Source organism: Colius striatus, chromosome 4 (genome assembly GCF_028858725.1).
Source record: "Colius striatus isolate bColStr4 chromosome 4, bColStr4.1.hap1, whole genome shotgun sequence".
NCBI lineage: Eukaryota > Metazoa > Chordata > Aves > Coliiformes > Coliidae > Colius > Colius striatus.
Genome location: NC_084762.1, coordinates 85,624,909 through 85,648,750, shown reverse-complemented (window position 1 = coordinate 85,648,750; position 23,842 = coordinate 85,624,909). Strand labels below are relative to the sequence as shown.

Here is a 23,842-nt window from a genome sequence, read left to right as displayed (position 1 = left end):
GTGTTGAAGATGCCCGGTTCCAGTGGGAAATGTATATGACTTATTTACTCATATTCGATCTGGTTTATCAAAGAAGGTCTTTGGCTTTGTAGTGGTTACACTTGGTTTACTTTCCTGAGTTGGGTGGTAGGAACCTCTCCTATTGGCTTATTTCAGTTTAATTTATTCAATGCTTATTTCAGTTTTTGCAGTTTAACACTAGTACGGCTGAGTTTTATTGTGACGTGTGTCTGACTCGGTGTTAAAATCACTTTGTTTTAAATCCATGTCTGGGAAAGAATATTCAGGTGCTTTCCTCCCTGTGGGATGAGAGCATGCACAGATGAGCTGTGGAACAGCTGATGGATGGTGTAGTATGTGTGACTGGTCTGTGTGGGTGTGGATTTACTCTTGGCTTCACTCACATGGTCGCGAAGGGAGTGTCCTGTGCTTTCCTCACCCCGTTCAAAAGCCTCTGGGTGTGAAAGTTCTGTTTCTACTTTCCATGCTCTCACTGCTGTTGTCTGGGCCTGGCACTACACCTGGCTGAGTACAAGTGTGGGAATAAAGAAGGATCAAGAGGGAAAATATCAAATTACCACTTGCAGCAGCAACATGATTTTAGATCACTTCAAGGTGCAAGTTTGTATTTGACCTAAGATTCTACCTTTCCTGTTTCCTCAGGGGAAGTGCCAGTTTTTGTGCCTCAGGCAGGAGGAGTCTGTTGTGGGATCCTGCTGTGTCACTAGTAGCTCATACCGTGGCTTGCACTAGTGAGCAGTACTGTTTTGATCTTCCAAGTTACATTTTTAGCATTGTCAAGTAGTTGCAATTATGTTTGGAAGCATTTTTTTACCTCAAAAGTTATCTTGTGACTAAGCAGGGAGCTGTCTCTCTCTTCTCCTTTCTTCTGGCTCTCTATCCAGAGCTGTTCTTCCTGGGATCAGTTTCCACCCCCCTGTATCGCACAGCACTTTGCTTAAGCATCCTCAGCTTGAATCAATCCCCTTTGAGAAAAGACAATATAAACATTGCCTGGATTTTGGAGAGGCAGGTGAGAAAGAGGGAGGGAAGGATGCTGGAGGCACACTGAGATCAGCCCCCCGTTGTACAGCGTGAAAAAAATGGTTGGAGCACAAATGTTCAGTAAGGGCTCCAGTAAATACTGTCACAACAGGTATGTCACTGATGCAGGCAGCACAGTGGTACTACAGCATACTTATCACTGCCAAGGGGGAAAGTGGCAGATAGATTAGGTTCCATATTTCCTCTCGTGTAGAAATTTGTGTGCAGAAACGCTTGGTTTCAGCTGTGAGTTTGTGGTCGTAAATTGCTAATTCTCAAACTGATTAGAGCTGGAGGTGGAATGTGTAGTTTCAACACTCAGGGGAGCCTGCTGTGTGCTCACAGTTAAACTGTGACAAAAGAACAAATTAAAAAGTAGCAGTGGGAAAGGGAAAATGTGCAAAGTTGAAAAACAAAGACTGTTCTGAGTGCAGAACGCTCTCTCTCATAAATTGGCCATGGGTAATGTCCTGGGAAGATTAAGCAACATTGGGATTAAATGAATGGACCAGATATGTAGCACTTCATTGAGCAGAGGTCCTGAGAGGCTTTAGAGGAGGGAGTGTGTGCACAGCTGAGGCTTGCAGTGATGTGCCGTGGGCTGAAGCTTGTGTTAGCTCTGCGGTTAGAAGGTGCAGAGGTGCACTTGCAACTGAGCTGGGTAATCCTGCTGAGCGTGGGCTCGGGCTTACCAAAGGCTGCAGAAACACTGACCCAGAGAAGAATCTCCCTTTGTTTGTTTTGCAGAATGAAAGGGTTAAAAGTGAACTTAGTCGGAACTATTCACTTAGAGGAAGAGTAGAGCACAGTAGTCTCTGTCCTCTGTTGACTTTGTAAATAGCCTTTTAAATAAGGAGCAGTCTTAATTTCAGACCATTTTAATGAACAGAGGGGTTTTTTTTTAGTAGAACTCAAAATTCACGTGGAGAAAACATTAATAATGCAGCTGCACAACAACGCAGCAGGTATTCCATATTCTTACAATATAAAAGCCAAAAAGCCCCATTTTGAAGTTCCATGTAAAGTTTGTTTTATCTGTTTTTACATTGTGTCATATAGCATTGATTCCTTCAGCCCTTCACAGAATCTCAAGGGCTGACATTGCAGCCTAGCTTTGACTGTGCACGGAATCAGATGTTGAAGGCTGACTAGTTTCACAAATGCAGCCAGAGGCTTTGCTAAATTATGTGGGGGAGGGAAGAAGGTGGCCAAGGGATGAGTCTGTTGTGCTACCTCTAGCATTAGGTTAAGAGCAGCTTAATGGCTGCTGCATTTCTGTATTTATTAGGCATTTATATACAGAAGTACAAATTACCTGAGTGTAATTTATGGCTGGAAATTGTCAGCAGTTTCTTATGGTGTTCCATTTGCTGACAGATATGAAAAGTTGCTTAAGGACTTCAGGGGAGCTCATACTTCTGTTTGTATTGTCCCAGTGCAGAGAAAAATTAGGAGTGTAGCAGAGAAAAATTAGGAGTGTAGTTAGGCTCGATGTGAGTCTGCAACAGAATGTTTGAACATCATTCATTTTATCTGTCCTCTCTCTCTCATTCTAGGTCAATGTCTTAATTCTGAGACAGATGAAAAGCAATAAAAGCTACATTAAAAATTATTTTGGAAAGAAGCTTATTTCTGCAGAAGAGAGAAGGAAGCTTATATTCTGCTTGTTTCTTATTTGCTTCCAAGGTCACCCTTGAGCACAAACTTTCTGCAGAAAGAATGAAACTTTCTTCTTCAGAAAAGGCTGATACTTAGTGAGATGTAACTCAGCAGCAGTTTGTCTGCAGTTTTCTGTAAGGATCACAGTAGAATTCTTTTAAAGAAAAAAAAGAATCCCACCAAGTTTATCCACTGATGTTACTGTACTGCTGTAACTGCCTGCACATGGTGGTGACTATTGGAAGGGTTATTACTGTCTGAGTACAGTGCTGGTGCTGCTGGTACCTGGGACTATGGGATGCATTGCTGTGGACAGCTTTGCTTTTTGCTCTTATGGCAAGCATATCTCTTCATATTAACCAAGTCATTTTCTCTCACCTCAAGATCCTTGTGTACTGCAAAAGCTAACAATCTGTGCCTGGGAACGACGGTATAAACAGCAAGTGTGTTGAAAAAAGCCAGAGTGGTTGCTGCAATCTGCCACGAGGCATAAGCCCTCCCAGTTACTGCTATGCTTGGTTTTGTGATAGGACAGTGAGGGGAGTGTCTTCATTCTCCTGCTACACAGACTGTCATCAGGAAGCTCCATCCTCCATGTGCTGCTGGCTGCAAGCTCAGCATCATGTGGCTGGGCTTGAAAGCCAACGCTGCTCCCTGTTCTTCAAAAATTACCTTTCCCCCTCACTCTTCCCTGCAGAAACAAGTGTGTTTTGGGCAGGTGGGGGAAGGGCAGAAAGGAGAGGAGGGGTGAGAATAAATACACTCATCTGTCGTCACCTTCTCAAATTTCTTTTTAAGAACAGGGCTTGGGAAGAACATCATTAAATAAAAGATATTGTAATTGCACATATAACTCCCTAGCCATTTCATTCACATATAGGCATCAATGATGCCTAACACTGCTCTATTTCAAGGTGATGAAAGCCCTCTACTAGATCATATCTCTTTGGTTATGCACAGAGCTTTGATAATTCTTGTTAACAAACCTTTTGTGGTGTTCCACAGAATTGCTTTTCTTATCCTCCCTTATGCTGAACTGCTGCTCTGCTCAAGTGCAAACCAGTGGAAGGATTGATCGATACTTACCTCAAACCAGAGAACCCAAGAAGAGTCAGTGCTGACAAAGAAGTGCCAAGACCTCATCTCACTGAAACACAGTTAGATGAGTATATCTGGAAGAGATTAATTCCAGTAGTCTGAAGTACTTATCTGGGTTTTTTTTCTATATCTAGTGAAGAGGAGGGGGTGATAATAGTCCCAGGGAAAGATTTGTTTGTCTGAAGATAGCAGACTTTGCTATGCCTTTGGGAAGTTTCCCTCTTCTGGCTCTTGGGAACTCACTATATCCCTTGAGCATTGAAATTGAAAGGATGAGGAGGGAAAGAAGAGCCAACTTCCATTTGGGATGATGGATATTACTTTGTTTTTTTGAGGCAGATAACTTTGATCCTGTGGATGGTGCATTCACTCTGGTTAGGGATTTGCTACAGCCAGCTTCTGTTTTGGCATTACTAAAGTACCTTCTTATTTTTATGCTTTTGTTCAATAATATATAACCATTCTATTCTGGAATGCCCAGATCAGAATACCATGTTATTGTTCCTGTTCACTCTCCTGTCAATGTTATCATGTTTCTGGGATTTTTATATAAACACTTCAGGTGTTTTTCTGACATTTTCCATTTCTCTCTGAAGGAAGCATCTAAAACTCTGTATTTGTATCCTTACCCTGCTCCTCTATTATAAAATGCAAGTGCTTTCTCCGTTGTCATCATTTTAGCTGATTAACCCCCTTGAATCATGAGGCAAGCATCTTATTTCTAATTTTTTTCAGCTGCAGTTTGAGACCTTGTGAAGCAAAACCACTGCAAGGCTTGTGGTAGCCTGAACCTGATTGAGTGGAAATGAAAGACTGACCTTTGAGTTATAAGCCAATGACAGAGATTTGGATTACATCAGGGAAAAAAAAAATCTTGCTAATGAAGAAAATGACTGAAGCTTCTGAATACCTGATTGTATTTTAAGCTTTCTCCCAGATTTCTAGTCGGGGTTTCCACCTTAGGTCTGTGTTTCGTTGAATGTCTTTTAAAGGGTATGAATGGTGTATCATGTTTTCAGAAGGGATGATAGGGTAAGTCTGTTGTGTACTCACAATATTTGATTATGAACATCCATTGCAGGTAAAGTTGAAATTAAATTCTGTAATGTTAGACTAACTTAGTGAAAAATAATGTACATTCTGTGTTGCTAAATGTGTCTGTTCTAAGGACTAACCTCAGACCAGTAGATGAGGTGGTGCAGAACAGTTGTGTTCCCAGTCACAAGGATTCTTTTCTTTTGGAGCTGGCTGCCTGTATCCATTGTATGTGACAGCCCTGGATTTGTCCTGGAGCCCATATGTGCGGGCTACCCACCTGCTGGAGGGGATCCCAGGAATCACTCCTGGGTTTTGTTCTGAAGGAAATTGGTCGACTGATGCCAGGGAGCAAATGGCTGTCCTACATAGCTTTTTCAGCACTTGGTCCAGTAGATATAACTTCAATTTCAAATAAAGATGATAATCTCTTCTGCTACTTCAAGGTTTTTGGGGAGAGGGAGATGGAACATGATCACTGTGTAATTCTCTACAGTGTTACAGAGAGTATAAAAAAAGAAATCTTTGGTGTCCTATTTGTGTTTATGCAGAATATTTATTTGGACACAGTTATCTTTTCAGGGGTAGTTGAGAAATTATCACATCCTCTGTCTATTCTTCTCTTAGCAGTGCTTTGCTCAGCTTTCTCTTTTTGTGTGCATGTGACTGAGGGCTAGCAGCCAGGTTTATATTTAGCTGTGCACGAGTCAGCATCCTTTCATGCCTTAATTGCCGTAGAAACGGGAAACCATTGGTGAGATGTAACAAATGATGCAGAACGTGGATTGTTTTTTTCCGGTCAGGAGTATTAAGGGAACCCAGCTGAAGATCAATGGACATGGTTTTTCAGCTTTGTCTTTTGCTCTATGCACTGAGACTTTTGCAGTTTTTGTTAAAACATTGAGAGAAAAAAATGGAGGAACAAAGACTGATGAGGATGAGCTTTATGAGCTGATTCCATGAATGAACTCACATGTTATAGTCAGAATTTACACTTAGAAATCCACCTTTAGATACTGAACAAAGCAATAGCACAACTCTCATTTCTAGGCTCCAACCCTGAATTTTGGGGAGAATGATCCTCTTAGGAGCTTGTGTGTATAGGTCTTTTTAATAAACAACAATTGCTTTGGTTTCTTATTCTGTGCAAGTGAAGCCCTTGTGTTTCTGAATGATTTGTTGAAATGACCTGCACAGCTGTTTTTAGAGGAAACAAGATTGATGGATTTGAGACAAAACCCTCCCTAACTTTGAGATGAGACACTAATCCTCAGAGCCTACAATGAGGTTATAATGGATCTAGGTTATTATTTCATATTCCTCTTCCTTACCTTCTTGAATTAAACAATTTCATTATTGTATCATTAATCTTAGAAGCTTGGTCACTGTTTCAAAAGCTACCAAACATTGTTTATATTTTTGTCTTGGATTTAACACCACCCAGGTGTAGCCTGTACCCCAGAGTAGCCCTGGCTGTTATACCTTTTAGAAGTGTTACATGTTTCCTGCTCGTGGGTGACAATAACAGATTCAGATGGGAGGTTTTATGGCAGTCTTAGCTGCAATTTGGATGAAACATAATAATACATGCCTTTAGGCTTGCAAGTTCTCTTGTATGCCAATTCTTTAAAAAATGATAACTCAAACTGACAATTTTCTGGGTTTTGGTTGTTTTTTTTACAAGCTGTCTACATAAATGCATCCTCATTACCTGTTAGTCAGTTGGCAGGTTTTGTCAGCAAGTGCTGTCTTGGTTTAAATTGGCTACAGTTGGCAGAGTTAATTTGACTTGCTGGATTTGAGACAAGTTGTGTATTATTTATGTTGACAGCTTTGTGTTTCCCTCTGTGTTCTATCTATTAAAAAAGTTATTTTAAAAAGTGCTACTGTAAATTAGAAAAAGATCAAGAGCAGATTGAAGAGGCAGTTAATGTGTTTTCTGTTCCCCAGGCTTTGCTAATTCAGGGCTTGTGACCTGTATTGCACTTAAACCTTGGTTTATAACTTCATTTATGGTTTTGAATGTCAGTTAGAAAATAGCAGTGTGCCTTACTTGGCCTTTTCATTTTATTCCGTCTGTGATAAGATGAATTCTAGTGTCTTATTCAGTGCTGTGGCACAGGACAAACTAGTGAAAGATTGTTATGAAATATATTCCTGGAATGATTTAGAGTTTTTCCATAAACATTTAAACTCTGGACTGTTGGATTTGGAGTGAATTCAGTTCTTGAAAGGGATTTTGCAATTTGGATTTTTGTTTTCCCTCCGGTAAAGCAAGCTGAGGGCACAGTTTCTTTGCGGTACTCTCTGAAGATGTTTTGTGTTTTGCTAAGCTCGGAAAAACTCAAATAGTCCAAACAGCTTTCCATGAATAAATGCCCTATTCTGAAATTCATTTTGTTATCTTGAGTTTTAAAATATTGCTTTAAAGAATCTTTTTTTGACCCTGCGAGACATATTCTCCAGGCACCTTCATATCTTGCAGTTTTAAAATGCAATATGCTTTAAAGAGATGGTATTCAAAGTGATTCTGTGTAAAGGTTTATTTGCTTTCATGCCACAATGGTTATTTCTTTCTACTAGATTATTTTTTTTAACTCCCTGTGTCCCAGATTTAAACTAAGCCTTGAACTCAGCAAGTAGAACCAAGCTGGTGCAGCCCCTTTGCCCGTAGTGGGCAGTGCTCTGTACCTCAAAGTGGAAGTGGCAGAGCGTACTTCAGCCACCAGGGAAGCTGTCTTTGTGCTTCAAGACTTCTTTTGGTGCTCCATAGGGAACGGCTTTTTCATTTGGCCTGGTCCTGCAGGTACTGTGTGAGGTCCTGAGCAATGTGGCTTGATCTGGCTCTCCTTTGAGCATGACTAGAACTAGATGCTCTCTCTCTGCACTGAAGATGTGTGCTCAGGTAGAGAGGACATCAGGACTGGAGCTTCGGTCTCTGGAGCGTGAGTGGGTTTGACATGCAGTACTTACCTGAATTTCTCCTAACCTGTCTCATTAACACATATAATCACAGATTTTTATCTCAATGATGAGAGAAGATGTATTTCAGACACTCCCAGGTGACTTTAGCAAGACTCTCTTACAAAGAAGAGACTTTATGGATGTGGCAGGAAGATGCTGTTTCCTACACAAGAGTTCCCTATGGTCAGACAGGAGCAGTCTAGTCTACAGAGCATGGTGACACCATATACTGTCCTTTTTGACCTCTCTTTTAATGTTGGACTATGTAGTGATGTTGAAGCACCTTATGTGCCCTGCTTCATCAAATGGCCCTTTAGCGGGAATCCCACGCTACCGAAACAGGTTATGTGAGTGAGGAAGTCATTTTCATTTATATTTGATCCCTTGCTGTTTCCCTCTACCTTGCACTAATTCGTCTTCCCTGAAACCCAAAGTAGTGTCCCTAAGCCCCTCTCCTTTTCAAACCATCCCAAGAGAGTCCTTGGCGAACTTCTGTATGGGGAGGTTTGTGTCCTTTTTAATGAATGCAACTCAAAACTCCCATTATTCATAGATCTAAACCATTTTAAAGTTTTATTCCCTCCTGCAAAATGCTTGCCCTCAATTCCTCCTTTTGTTAATAAGTTTCTAAAATCAGTTATGCACTGATCTTTAGCTTTTTTTTAATAGCCATACTGAATGGAGTGTGATTATGTAGACTGCCATGTGCTGTCCAACTCAAAAATCAGTTGTAGTGAAATCCAGAGGACTGATGCTCTGGAGCTTTGTAGTATTGTGTGAGAAAACAAATAGTCTTCTGTGTTGGTACCCAAAATAGTTCACTTGGGAATAGTCTAAAGTAACTGGCTATTATAATCAGGGCAAACTGTGAAAAGATGTCTTCCTCGGAGGTAAACAGTATTTCTGCAAGTCTGTTTATTGCTGTTACAGATTTCTATCATGAAATCCTTGTTGGAGAACTAGATTTGAAGAATAGATGGTACCTCAGTGGGGATGGTTTCAGTGTCACAGGAAGCCAAGGAACCGTGCTGGTTAGTGTGATGGCTTCCCATCAGAGCAGAAGGCTGTGGAGGAAAGCTCTTTTAGTGACTTCTTGTGCTTGAATTTGTGATTTTTTTTTGGCTTTTCTTTCTCTCCCTGGCATCCAGCAGGATGGAGCCAAGAAGAGGTCAGGAAAGCTTCATCAGGAATGTGACAGTGCTGGCTTAGGTTGCCTGGCTAACCCCAGGGCATCTGGAGCTTTTGGAAACAGTGGCCTCCGTTGATCTATTTGGTTCAAAGTGTCTCTGAATTTACTGTGTCTGAGAGAGGCTGCAGAAAGGGCAGGAGTATACAGTCAGCTCTACTTTTTCCTTGCTTCTGTAAAAGCTTTGCTCCTTAAGATTGAAAGAGACCATATGCAGACAAGTGCGGAAGTTTGTGGTGGGGAAAAATGGGTCATGGAATCATCCCCAGCCCCATCCTTCCTGAGCATAAGCTAAAAATTTTGGTCTGATGCTTTCTGGCTGCCAGGCATCAGTGACGCTTGCAGCTTGGCAAGATCTGCTCTTGTAGGGCTCCACTGTTTCCCATGGGATGTTCTTTTGCTCCTCCTGCAGCCTGAGGTTTGAATCTGTGAATTACTTGGCATTTCCTAAGGGAAAATAAGAAAAGTAAATCTTTATTTCTGTAGTATTTTGGGCTGTACTTCACTCACATGATGAGTGCAACTGGTTTGTAGAGCTCGGGTAGTTTATCTGCTGGGCAAAGGGAAGAAGCAATTCTGCAGTAACTGCTAAAGCTTGAAAATTGTTATAGTTTAAGAGGTTAAATTAATGAAATTAATTTGGAAGTCAGTGTCTTGGTTGACTGAATACTGGATTTATGGCCTAATGATTTTTTTTTCTCTGAAGTTAAATGAATATCTTAGATCTTTGACTATAGGAGTGACTTGGATGCAGGGATATACTCACTCTAGTCTGGACTGTTCAAACATACACTTAAATGATTCACAGCCTATGTTTGCAGCATTGTCTCTTCAGGTATCTGGATGTCCCAAGTAAAATTTGAATACTTGAGGAAATGTTGTAGGCTTCTAGTGTTGTACCATTTTAACCTTTGCCTATAAGTTACCTAATCAAAAGTATGGAAGCAAATTTTCAGAAGTTCAGGGTTCATAATACTGAAGATCTTGGCACAAATTGTGGGGTTTTTCTACTTTAGAAAGGAGTCTTATGTTCTATGTCCACATTAAAAAAAACAACAAACCACAACAATTAAAGCCTGAAAAAGCTTGTTTTCTTTCCCTTGGCCCTGTGAAATGGGTAGCTGTTGCTGCTGTATTCTGTCCATCACCTCTAATAGATGTGTTAGCTTCCTACAGAGTACTCTGTCAGGTTCAGGAGTGACATCCTTGTCCTTATGAGCTCTTGGCTCGAGGCCAGGATATCCGAAACATGCACCAAATGACCAGACTTGATCTGCTGTTACTGAAATTAGTGGTTTCTAATATTGCTGTGGTATTTTCCTTTTATTCTCACACTAGTTATTAAAAGATGCCTTCTGTCAGAACAGAAAACTGTAGGGTTGGTGTTTTTTGCAGACAGTCTCTGGAGGAAAGAAGGTTGTCTACTGCATGCTTAGAGGACCTCTAAAATAATAAAATACAATCCTCTTTAGATGTCCTGTCTTTTCTAATTCTAGTGTGTTCTAATTTTTGGTATTAGAGATGGCTACTGGGCTGCTTCTAATGAATGTTGTTACTGTGCCTAATCACTATACTAGTTTAATCTTGTAATATCATTCTAAGTCTTTGTGGCTTTTAATATCATGTTATCTTTTGTAAAAATAATAAAAAATGTAGAATTGAAGCATTTTTCTTCAGTTTTAAAGCTGTGAAATAACAGAACTGCTTTTTTTGCCTGCTAGTGGTTTGGTAAACACTGTAATAAGCTGAATTTGCGATGAGCTAGCTAACTTTTTTTATTTCCTTTTGACTTCTCTAGAGAAGTTGGAGGTTGCACCACCATCTCCTGGACAACTGAAACATGGTAAAAGAAGAATGGTTGTTGAATGTGGTTCAATACTTGTGTGGCCTGTCTTTGAATTGCTTCATCTTTCTCCTGCAAGTGTTGGTCTGTCCTCATCCCTGTCATATAGAGTAATAGAAAACCAAAGCAAGCACCAACAGTCATCCTGCCTCCTTTATTTCATAATACCTCAGCTGGAGAATGTGCACCATTTAGTGAAAGTAGGACAGAAAGCCCAAATGAGACTGTGCTGTTCAAAACCAGCAGCAAATGTTTTTGTAAGCTGAGCAGTGTTGATGCTGCAGTACATTGTGGGGGCTTTTGTGTTTAAGCTGAAAACTATTGGCTTGCTTCTTGTCACGTATCTTTTCAACAGACTGAGAAGTGGGATAAAATAACAGAGAAATTGGAAATAGATTTGGTATTCTTTATGGTACCATGGTCATTCAAATTCTGATGTGGTTTCCAAATTGATGTGTTTTTGTGGAGAGCAAATATATTTAGTTTGAACACTTTCCTGTTCTAGGTAGCTACACTTATTTTCCTTTGGATTTTTTTTTTTTGCTTGATCCCTGGGTTTCTGCCTGCTCAATGGATTCTAAAATTCTGTCAACTTTGGTAAGAATTTGAGCTCCCTTTATAGCTCCAGAGTTTGGTAGACACATTTTGAAAATACTGAGCATATCTGTGTGCTTTTCTGTTGTTTATGTTCTGGGTTGTTTTTTGTCCTTCAGTAGTTAAAAGAAAACAAAAAGGAAAATGTCATATGGTTGGTGTTTTAGTCTTTTGCCTGTGCATATAAGAAGGTATGCATGTTCTTACAAAGTAGTTACAGGAGCACAAACATGTTCTAGTACCTGAGCATGAAAGACCTCTTGAGTGTGCCTTTGTTTTTTATATCATGGAGTGATGCTGTCTATGAGAGTTAAACCCAAAAGGGACTCATACTGGTTTCTTTTCACGTGACTGTGAGGTTCATGCTCTCACTCTTCTTTCCTCCCTCTTCATATGTTTGCATCTCACAGTTCATAAATACAGGAATTATTGGTCCCATCTGAATTGGGAAAAATTAAAATGTTAAAAAAAAAAGTTACAACTTGTAACTTTTCAAGCTGTTTTTTCAGTTGTGTGGTCTATCCTAAGTGCTGCATTAAGTCTTGTGATGCCGGTACCTTGAAACTCAGCTGGAGGCGATGTGCAAATTCAGTCCCAGCTCCATCAGGAGCTTACAAGCTAAAACTTGAGAGAGAAAATGGAACAGCACAAAAGGGAATGATGCATTAGCACTGTGCTTGCTGTTAGAAATTATTCAGCACATTCCAAGTTCCTGCAATGGAAAATATTTTCAAATAGAATTTACTTGGAGTTTCAGGAGTGAAAAATAAAAGGCATGAAACAAATGGTAGAACTTGATTTCTTAAATGATGTATTGAGGGACAGCTTCAATTCTAACTAGATTTCAGCATAGTGCTCAAACAAAATGAATATAGATCAGTGAATCTTCAGTGATGTTGCAACATCAGTTGGAAGGACTGTAAATAGTGTGAAAGTTTGTGTAGTTTTAAGTGTTTATTGTATGCTGTAAGAAGCATAAGTAACTTCCATCCAAAATTGTACAGATATTTACAAAGATTAAGTTGATTTACCTCGTCCTTTGCAAGCCATTAATAACACATGTACCAAAGGGTTTTGTGAGACCTGTCAGGAAGAAAAACGTCACATTTAGTAGTAGGAAAGAGATTTTGTATATGTTATCTTCAAGTCAGTGTTAGCCTGACATTTCAGTAGTTCATGTGAACTAGTTGAACTCTCTTATAAATACTTATTTTGTCTTTGTTGCTTATTTCTTTTAGTGTTCTTCCACAATGCATTACCTTTTGTAGGGTTTGGATTTTTGGATAACGCAATTATGATTGCTGCGGTAAGTTCATTGTTTAATTCTTTGATCAAGTCAGTAAGAGTAGTATTGTTCAAGTACTAAAGGAGTAAATGAAAGCTTCAGGAAGACTCTGATCCATTTGTGTCAACTCACAAGAATCATAGAATCATTTTGGTTGGAAAACAACTGTTAACATAGTGCTACCAATCCCACCACAAAACCATGTCCCTGAGCCCTGTGTCTGCACATATTTTGAATGCTTTCAGGCGTGGTGATTTCACCACTACTCTGACCAGCCTGTTCCAATGCTTCACAACCCTTTCAGTTGAGAAATTTTTCCTAATATCCAACTGAAACCTCCCCTGCTGCAACTTGAAGGCGTTTTCTCTTGTCCTGTCACTTGTTACTGTGGAGAAGAGACCAACAGCAACCTTGACACAGCCACTTTTCAGGTACTTGTAGAGAGCGGTCATGTCTCTTCTCAACCTTTTCCAGATTAAACATCCACAGCTCCCTCAGCTGCTCCTCATCAGACTTGTGCTCCAGACCCTTCACCAGCTTTGCTGCCCATCTCTGGACATGCTCCAGCACCTCAATGTCCTTCTTGCAGTGAGGGGCACAGAACTGAATGGAATATTCAAGGTGTGGCCTCACCAGCGCTGAGTGCAAAGGGACAATCACTTCCCTGGTCCTGCTGGTCACACTGTTTCTGATACAAGCCAGGATGCCATTGGCCTTCTTGGGCACACTGCTGGCTCATATTCATCTGGCTGTTGATTAAGACACCCAGGTCCTTTTCTGCCAGGCTGCTTTCCAGCTACTCTGCCCCAAGCCTATAGCATTGACTGGATTTGTTGTGGCCAAAGGGCAGGACCCGACACTTGGCCTTGTTGAACCTTATACAATGGGCTTTGGCCTGTGGTCCAGCCTGTGCAGGTCCCTCAGAAGAGCCTTCCTGCCCTCAGGCCAACACTCCTGCCGAACTTGGTATCATCTGCAAACTTACTAAGGATATGTATTTAAATTTTTTAAAGAAAATGTCCCTGCTATATTCATCCTTTGCAGAATGCAGAGGAGTGTTGTTCTTCCTGAAGGGCAACATTGAATCTTATTTTACTGAATTAAGAAGCTTACTTTTTCCCTCTCCTGGTTTGTGCTGCAAGACACATTTGTGATCATGCAGTTAATACTTTTTTTTGCACGGACTGATGATAATGTAGTTGTAATGGATTGATTAATAGGTCTTGAGGGCTTTTCCTGATGTGTTCCTTTGTGCTGAATGATGTAGGCAATGTTAGTGCTGATGCTGATTCGTACTGATGTAGCCTGGCATTTCTGAGTATCACTTGAGATATTTTCCTATTTGTTTGGAAGATGAAATGGGCTAGTGGAACAGTAAGAGGAGAAAACAGATAAAAGCCAAAGAGACTATTCATTGTGTAGAATTATCATTGACAGTGTGATCTTAATAATGGGATAATTTGGATAGGCCAGGACCGTAGGACCCACCAGGCCTCTTGTCGTGCTCCTGCTTGGAATCTTCTCAGGATCTCTAGTCTAACCTGCTCAATGCAGGGTCAGCTGTAAGGTCAGACTAAGTTGTTTATGGCTTTATCCTGTGGGTCCAAGGATAGAGACTGCACAGTCTGTTTGGGCAACTGGTTCTTGCCCCAGTTCTTGACTGTAACACTGGAAAACGTTTTCCTATATCCAATTGGAACATGTCATGTTTGAGTTTGTGCACATTGTCTCTCACCTTTGGACCATATACTGTTGTTTCGTCATGCAGTTCCCCATTTCAACTGTTGCAGTTCCCTATTTCAACTGAAAAAGTAAGGAACTATGATGCTATTTTATTTGTTTGATCAGCATTTGTAGAAATTTGCGTTCACAACTGTGCATTCAACTAAGAGTTATGTTGGGGCAGATGATATGCAGAGATAGGGATTACAGCTTTGTCCATCAACATAGTCTCTCAAATAATGAGAAAACTCTTGTTTTTCAGGGAACCCAAATAGAGTTGTCAATTGGAGTTGTCCTAGGAATTTCAACTATGGCAGGCAAGTAATGAAAATCTAGTATGTGTAGACTAATATGGCACTGTGCTATATTTTAGACTGAAAGTAGGCCACAGGGCTGGAAGTGGCTCTTCCTTGATCTCACAACTGCCCTTCCTAATAAACAACCTATGGTTGAAACATGACATACTCCATTTGGAGAAATGGAATTTCAGTACAAGTAGCTTTTGAAATGCTTGTTGTTGGTTTTAATCTAAAAGTTCAAATCCTGGAAATCATTTAGGAGAGTGTATTTGCACTTCTGTAGTGGAACTGCTCTAAATTCCCTAAGGTCTGATATTTATGTATGTGTATCATGTATTTAAGTTGCTGTTTGCTTGCAGTGTCAAGTGAATATCAGTGTTGGTGTCCTTTTAACTGTGTGGGTCGGTGTTCTTGGTGGCTTCTCTGCCTCTGTGAGATACCACAGGAAGGCCAAGCAGCCACCCTGCTCCTGCACTGGGCCAAAACTGATAAGCTCTTGTCAACAACTTTGGTGCCTCTTCATGTCAGAGGAAAAATAAAACCTGCTCATGGACCCTCCACCTGCAGGTGCAGCATTGTTTCAAAGCACACATACAGCTTAAATGAAGATGTCTATAGCAGAAGATGTCTATAACAAAACAAGTTAATAACATGAGAATTTGTGGCCCTCTGTTGCAGTGCAAGACAGTCACAAGCAAGCTTATCTGCTGTCAAATCATGCACTTGAAGTGTGTAACTTTATTCAATCATATGTACAGTATTTCTTAAACTGACACAGTCCCTGGATGTCATAGAACCTTATGTTGAGCCATTTATCAAAGCTACATAAGTGAGTAACAGCTCCTACTTCCAGTACCCCTGTCCCTCCTCAGGTACTGGTAGCCCTTGTTTGATGTCCAGCATAAGCTGTATAAAACTGGTAACCACACCTGGCTGTTTTTAACCGATCTGAAATGTTGTTACATTGATTTCCAAAGTCAGTGTTGTCTTTTTGTATGGGTTAAGCTTTCTTCATGTAAGTTGAGAAAAATAGCTACACTTGCTATTATTGACCATCCACTGCTGTAATAGGTCAGAAGAACAACTCTGAAATAAAAGAAACTTATTTCTAGTGTTTTACACTACTGAGAATAGTGAGGGTCACTGGGGACAGGGAAGGAGGGGAGCTGGCTGGTTTTGTTGTAATTAAAATAATACTTTGCCTTCTCTCCTTTTTTTCCCTCTTTCTCCCTCCAGCTGCAGCTTTGGGAAACCTTGTTTCAGATTTAGCTGGACTGGGGTATGTCTAAGCTTGTACTAAGAATTCATTGTTTTCTTCCTCTTGCAAACACTTGTGGTGCTACGGAGCTGAAACACAAACTACTGGAAATGCTTGATTTGTTTTCCTAGCTCTTGAATTTTACTTCAGTACACTATATGACTGTAGAAATGCATTCCATCCTTCCTAAGAAAAAGTTGGTATAAATACTAAGTGGTTTTTGTTGAGGTTAGAACTGCAATACCGTAGTTCTGGGACAGAATAATTCTCCCCCTATTACAGTACATTCAATGATAAAATTGGGATTGGCGTTTAACCTTGACTCAGTGTAGTCTGTAGGTAAATGCTCACATTTATAGAAGATTAGAACTTTTTATCTATAAAAGTGTGCTCATTAAAATACAAAATGGAAAAACATCTTTTTGTGCTGCGATGTGTTGCTGTGATAAAGTGTATCTAATATACCTGCTCTTGTTATGCCTAGACTTGAAGACATTTTCTTTTCCTCAGAGAAATCGATTCCCTACCTGAAATGTCTTCAGATCTAGGCATACCTATTTCTGATATAAACAGATGCAGCTGACTTTTTATTTTTTAAAGGAAATTTCTGAGCCATTGTTGAGAGTAAAGCTGTGTTATGCCTCTTTTTCTCACTTTATTTTTTTCCTTGCAAATAACAAGGCTTCGTATGTGTGTTACTTATAATGTTCAAACCTGTTAACGTCTTACTGCATCAAGATTTGCAGAATGACACAGTGAGAAAATTAGTTCAGTTACACTACAAAATGTGACCATCAGAGGTCTGAACACTTTCCATAGTTACCTCTCGATGGCTTTATCAGTATGCTGAAGGAAAAGCTATTAATTTTTAGTTCAAATTTCAAATATTTGAAATATTCAAATATTTCAAAATCCTCACTAGAAGATACACTCAGGTCCAAAATGACTTGTGTTCTTGTTCTTCCAGCCTTGCAGGTTATGTAGAAGCTTTAGCATCACGGCTGGGTCTGTCAATCCCTGATCTGACACCCAAACAAGCTGATATGTGGCAAACGCGTCTCAGTGCACACTTGGTGAGTATTCTATGTGTAGACACTGTTTTGTCTAACGTGATAAATCCTTTTTGTCATTTTTGCCATTGCATACTTAACAATCACCAACTTTCTGCATGTCTGCTGGAAGGTTTGGTTGTGAGCCTATGTTAGGGAGCATCACAAGAAAGGGTTGTTTTGGGCTTGGCTGGCTTTTTGTATGCAACAAGCCACGGGTAACTAGTAACAAGGATAGTGTCTGCAGTGTCTTCATGTGTGCTGTCCTGGGTTGAGCAGTGGCACAGGCTGCCCAGAGGGGTTGTGGAGTCTCCTTCCTTGGAGGTCTTCAAGACCCACCTGGATGTGTTCCTATGCAACCTGATCTAGATGATCCTGCTTCTGCAGGGAGGTTGGACTTAGATGATCTCTAAAGGTCCCTTCCAACCCCTACCATTCTATGATTCTATTGTGATAATACAGTTTACTTGAAAGTTATGACCCCTTAGTTTACTGCTGTAAATGGAAATGCTTGCTATTCATATAGCTGTGCTAGTATGTATCCACTTCTAATATTCTGTAATTAACTTGGATATGAAATTAGCTCTCCCCTGGGGAAGCTTTTAACATTTGAGTATTATTCACTACCTGGGTTTACAGTAACAGGAGAGTCATCTTGCAGATTCATTTTCAGAATGATTACTTAATTGACATTCAATCATTTGAATCAGTCCCACTTCAGCAGTGAGAGTGTTATTTTGATTAAAGAAACAGATAATAAGAAACTGAGTAAAGAAACATATTTCTTTCACTTTGCCAGAATGAATTTTCCTGGGGAATGATATCTTTGCACATTTAAGGGAAGAAAAATACCACTGACTGAGGAAAAGTTAGGGGAAAAATAGTTTGCTTTTAGCAGTGATAAATTGAAGCATTGAGTAGGGAAGAACTGACATGTCAGCAGGCTGCCCTCTGGTCTGTCCACGTAAGAGTCTTCTCAGTGGAAGCTGAGCCTGTCATTGCACTGCATTTCTCTCAGCACTGTTCTGTGAAAAGACTTCTGAGCATCTTTGATTGTGTGCCAGCATTTATTTTTCTACCTGCTGACTTGAGTCTCAACATTGTCCACTTGCTGCTAGTGATGTGGTTTGGATGTTGTCTCTCTTCTTTTCCCTCCTCTTGACTTTTACATATAGGTCAACTGTGAAATACCAATTTATTTGTTTGTTATGTCTTTGCCTTGTGCCCTTGTAAGCCATCATGTTTGCAAGAAATTCCTTGTTCCAGACTTTGATAACTTGTATTACTAGATAAAAGCAGATACATTTATAATTGCACTTCAAATGTGTGTGAGGTGTTGTTTTTTTCCCCTTCCCTGTCTTTCTGGCCATCCTACTAATCCTTTCAATCTCTGTCTCCTCCCTTACCACTTGTGCATGTCTTTGTGGGTCCTTAACCCTCCTCTTTATTTAGAATTGTCTTTAATCACAGCACATGCTGTTTCTAACCTTGTCTCATCTGTCTCTCTCATAGATTGTGTTTCTAGTCTGCATGCTAAAGAAAATGTGGCTCCCAACCGAAAACTAGAACAAAGGGGCTGTTTTCCTGGTTATGTTGATGCTACACAGCAAATGAGTAACAACTGATCAGTGACAAACTTCATTTTTTTTCCCCCTTTCTCTAGGGTAAAGCTATTGGAGTGACCATTGGCTGCATTTTAGGAATGTTTCCTTTGTTGTTCTTTGGTGATGAGGAAGAAAAACTGGAAGAAAAAAATTAACCTTTTTACAAGACAAATACAAATGTAAACTACTGTACCTCAATTATTCAATTATGCTGTCAATATTTAGGAACTAACAGACAGTGAAAAAATGTATAGACTTGGGAACAAAACCTTCAGCATGTCATTTTATGGAAACACTAATTTATTGTGGCTCAGTGTTCAGTACTTTTTATAAAATATCATCTAACTTTTTATTTAATTGTAAATTTTTGAAGTGTTTTCACTTATGGCAACTGATGTTTACCACTTTTCCCTTTGACCTTATTCTTCAATGGATTATTGTTTTAATAATCCACCATGGATGACAGTATCACTCTTGAGTTGCATATGGGTTGCTTAAACAGTTGTAATTGCATGACAACAATTTTACTACTGTTCATCAGGTCCTTAAATGCAGATTATTAAGAAGGTCGATGTGGAGTGATTTGAAGTCCCTCACTTTGCCAGATGACTGATTGCCCCCTCACCAGCCATCATTTTGCACTGCCTTTAAATTAGGTACTTTGGTGACCTAGGACAGTTTTAGTTTGCATTTTTCACAGATCTGTGCGTCTCTGAATTGTGTTCTGAGATGATAATTTTAATGCTTTGACAAGGTAAGTGTTTCCAGTGTAGACTCTTCACTCAGTCCATTTTTTTAGTGGTGTTTTAACATCTTCTGTACTTCCATATTCACACCTCTTTTGTTGCTTTATAAACAGTATTTTGAGAATGGAGTTGAGATATCTTTAAATTTGGCTTTCTGAGTTTTGAGTGTGGTATCAAAGAATTCAGACCAACTGTTTCAAAACCACAAACAACCTGGTTTTTTTAATTGTCCTGCTTAAAACAAGGTGCAAGTAGTTGATTGGGTGGATGAGGCCAGGAACACTTCAGGGTAAATGAGTGGTTCAGTTTAAACAAAATATACCATCAGTCTGGATTAGAGGACCTGATTTGCAGATGATAACTTTGTATTTAAGATTAAGCCTTTGCTACTTTTTGCTGTGAGACAATTAGTAAAAAGAAAAACCCCAAATGACAAAAAAAGAGAAACTTGAGGCCTTTTTCCTGTTTTGCCTTTTATTTTTGCAGTCTTACTTGATGTATTACAGATCTGACAGTGCAATCACATGTAACTGTGCTTTGTTTTTCATATGGTCGTGAATAAATTGATTACAACTATAGAATATTCGTAATATTTCAGGAACTGACTTGCCAACAGCATAAGGCTAAACTGATAACTGCTGATTAGAGAAGACAGTTCTTACCTGTTTGAGTACCACGTAGAAGAGACAGTTAAAAGAGAGTCACAGCCAGGACATTTAGAAAGTTTTGTTGCTGGAATTAAGCACTTCTGAGACCTAGAAAGAAATGGATTTTTTTTTTTAACAAAAAATGAAGTCCCTTCATGACTTTTATTTGCTATAGGAAAAGTTTTACTGTAATGTGTATGTTTTACAGAGCTCATTGCTTTTATCTTGTGGTCATAAATCTGACTGCTCTCATTTCTAGAAGCCATTTAACAGCAGTACTGAGACTTTGACTTTAATGAAGGTGACAGTGTTGCATCTGTTTTTTGAAAAGCAGGCTTTGAAAACTTACAGTGAGTAGTCCTAGTACTGTGTACTGTGTTGGCCAAACTGTAAAACTGAAAGAAATCTCAGCCAGGCATAGAACACAAATGCAGAGGAGTTTTGGCTTGCGTTTTTAAAGTTGGAAGCTTTATATAGAAAACCAACACCAAACCACAAGAACAAGCAAACAAAACAACCCCCTTCCAACAACAAACAACCCCACCCCAAAAAAACAATCCTGCTAGAAAATTACGCACTTTTTCCCCAACAGATTGCTGCTGGTTTACAGCACTTCAGCCTTCAGGTTTCTTTAGTCATCCACAGAGTTGTCTTGCCTTAGTCTCTAACTCTTTTTCCTCTGCAGGTACTTTTGTTTCTGGTCTGTTTCTATACAAAGCTGTAAGTATTTCCTGTGTGTTCTTTTTTTTAAACTGAGGTACACATCGAAATTTTGTTCAGCTTTTTTTTTTGTAGCTGGTTTTACAGTAACTCCAACACTATTTCCCGTTATGATACTAGCATCTTCATTGGAATCTTCCAGCATGTCCAAACCTCTGTTCTTTGCCGTTGTACCAAGTGGAACACTGTTTTCATCACTTTTGGAGCTAATGAGAACAATGGGAAGACAATTGTCACCTGTCGTAGTAGTGTTCATTTCATAGTAGTAACAGAAAGACTGTGTGCTATTGTTAAATAGCTTGTGCATGTCAACTGAGGACTTTTTTTGCTGTATGTCAAATTATTGTACAACCATTGCTTTTATGGAGAATTCATGAACTAAAGTATCTTCAAAGAAATTAATCATGTGTCTTCTTATTAAACTATTTAGCTGACCACAAAAATGTGGAGAGCAAGTGACACATGGTAAGAAATCTTGAGTGTTTCAGGCTGTTGTCTGATACCGTAATCAAGGTGGTGATTTCTGGGGTTTCAATATTTGGCAAACATGAAGAAATAACTCATGGCTTTAGAGGAATAGTGGCTCAGATGGAGGCTGAGAGAAGGTGTTTTCTGGGGCCAGGCTGCTGCCCTGAGTACAGTAGAGGCAAGTTGCTTTGCCTGCAGGGTCCACTCTTGTGTGGATATAGTGCTGTTTTGTGTGGAAGGGAAGATCTGTGCCCGATCTATACCTGGTGCCCTCACAAGTAGGGTGTTTTTTTCTGGAGTATATGGATGAAAGTAATCCCTGATGCTCTGATTGCACTTTTAAAAACACATTACTGAGAAGATAGAGCACTAACAAAACACTCCTTTATTTTCTGTTGTACTCTCCCTCCTCAATAAAAGGCCAACCAAACACTACAGGCTTATTCAGACATCAGTATTGCTCCATTTTTATTTTATTTTAATTCTATCAGTTTGTCCTTTGTTAACAGGGATTTTCACTTTAAAGGGCTGGTAGACCTGAAATTGTGTTTATTTTAACATGCTGTCTTTTACTGTAACTGAAAATATAAATGTATTTTTGACTATGTGTTATCTCTAGAGACAAAGAAGATGCATCTGATAATACAGTTACCCAAATCCCATCAATATTTTCTCATTCGTGTACTTTTACATAAATTATTTGAATTCAGACAACATAATTTGTATTGTCTTTAATTAAATTGTTGAACTTTCTGTAAACTTTTGTACTGCAGCAAAGCTGTTCTGTGTTTCTTTATTAGACCAGATGCTGGAGGGGAAATGTTAATAGTGTCCTTTGGGTATTCAGCCTCAGTTATACAAAAAACCAGGAGTTCATTACTGAAGTTAGGAGCAGGTGGCCCTTTGTCAGTGTCACAGGAGATACCAATGTGGAGTGGCACTTCTGTCTCTGTGCTTGGAAGAGAGGGATTTAATTAAAATCTTTGCATGGTAAATTGGTGGCCTTTGTGTTTAGTATTAGTCAGAAGTCCACTTGCACTTGAACTTCTGGAATTAACTGAGTGTTTGTACGCAAACTAAACCTTTTTGAACTTCCCGGACTTTGGAGCTCTTCACTTTTTTCTCTCCTTGGGTCAGTCCCTTTTGTGGATGTCTGTGTAAAAAGCAGTGCTGTGGGGGGGAAAAAAATCTGTACTGGAAGGATGGTCTCATCTCATTTTGTCAGCCTGTAGAGGTCAGCTGTTCTTGTACTCTCTTCTCATTGCATTGTGTAGTAGAACTCTCCCTTAACATTGTTCAGAGAGCCTGTCACACTTCTAGCCAGCATGTTTCCCTCTTCTCTGTCTGGTGTTTTACATGGTCTAGTGACAAGCTGGTAGAGTGGTGTTATATAAACTGAAGACCTTAATAAAGTATTGAGGATTTATCATCCTGCACTGAGAGTCATATGCCTCTGGAATTTTTTGGCCTAAAATACTAGGGCTGCTCCATGCTATCATAACACATCTCAGTCCTCAGCATCCAGAGTATTGCTTCAAAATAGTATTGGGGCAGGGGGAACAGGGGTTTGGGCAAAGTTAGAATTTAAAAGCCAGCCAAGATAAATGAAGAAGGGGTTTTTTGGTTTTGCTTTGGAAGACTACCTGCCCCTATCAAAACAAACCCCACCTTCTAGAGAGACCTGGGAGTTTCTTCCCTTCTACTCCCCCAAGAGACTGTAGTCACTAGGATGTGGTCAGGGCAGTCTGAGCCTCAGATGTGTCGTTCAGAATAGTGACCATGGGTGACAGAGAGCAGGGGGTGCTGATGTGGCATCTCTCCTGTAAGCAGATGATGCCAAGGTGAAGCCCCTCTCAGCAGCACAGAGAGAATTGTCAGGAAACAGTTTTGGCTTAACACTTTCCTCTTAGTAGTCCATAAGTATCTGAGCAACTGGCTTAAAAAATTGGTGTGGCTATGAGTGGTACTTAACAGTCTCATGAGCTGCTCCTGCTGTGGAATACCTGAGTTACTTGAGACCTTAAACCTAACATATATTGTGTCCATTTTGGGTTCTCTTCATGCCACTGTGCTTACCAGAGTGCCTTATGTATTTATCTTTGATTATGAAAAGGGCCTCTTGCTTTTGCCTGGAGGCTTTAAGCCCTTCCAAACCTGTAAGTACTGGTATTATGTATCATTAAATAGACGATTTTGTAATGGATTAAGAATTGTACTGAATGAGACCACTGACTGGTTAGAAAACATGTATCCAAAGGGTAAGATTTGCTGCATTGGACTGCCATTCCTGTTGGGAAGAGGCTGCCACTGAGGAGGATGGTAGTGCAGTAACGTGAGACCTTCTTGTCTTTGCACAGGACTGCTCCTTGCATTTGGCAGGGTGGTCTCTTGGCACTATGGTGTTGCTGTCTGTTTTTGCTGAAAAGGGTGTACTTCTAGGTAGGAAAAAGGAGGGAAGGGAGAAGAATGGGGTTCTGCTGGGTCATTTCCCTACATGGGGGTGCATATAAGATCTATTAAAAGAGAAGAAACTATGATTTGCATCTGTACTTACTTCCCTGCTGTTCTCTGAGCCTCAGAGTGCTTTTAACATGCTGGGAGATGGAAAGAAAGAGCCAATT

At 39.9% G+C, this 23,842-nt stretch overlaps 1 protein-coding gene across 2 annotated transcripts in view; it reads left to right on the top strand.

The window, feature by feature from the left end:
- TMEM65 (transmembrane protein 65) overlaps positions 1 to 18,997 on the top strand; it is a 30,924-nt gene extending 11,927 nt beyond the window's left edge. For both annotated transcript variants that reach the window (XM_061995704.1, XM_061995703.1), the window contains 6 exons: positions 10,785 to 10,829; positions 12,662 to 12,729; positions 14,693 to 14,747; positions 15,966 to 16,008; positions 16,955 to 17,060; positions 18,700 to 18,997. In XM_061995704.1, the coding sequence (XP_061851688.1) occupies positions 10,785 to 10,829; positions 12,662 to 12,729; positions 14,693 to 14,747; positions 15,966 to 16,008; positions 16,955 to 17,060; positions 18,700 to 18,795 (413 nt within the window). In that variant the 3' untranslated portion in view covers positions 18,796 to 18,997. The remainder of the gene's footprint in view (positions 1 to 10,784; positions 10,830 to 12,661; positions 12,730 to 14,692; positions 14,748 to 15,965; positions 16,009 to 16,954; positions 17,061 to 18,699) is intronic.
- Positions 18,998 to 23,842: the final 4,845 nt, after the last annotated feature.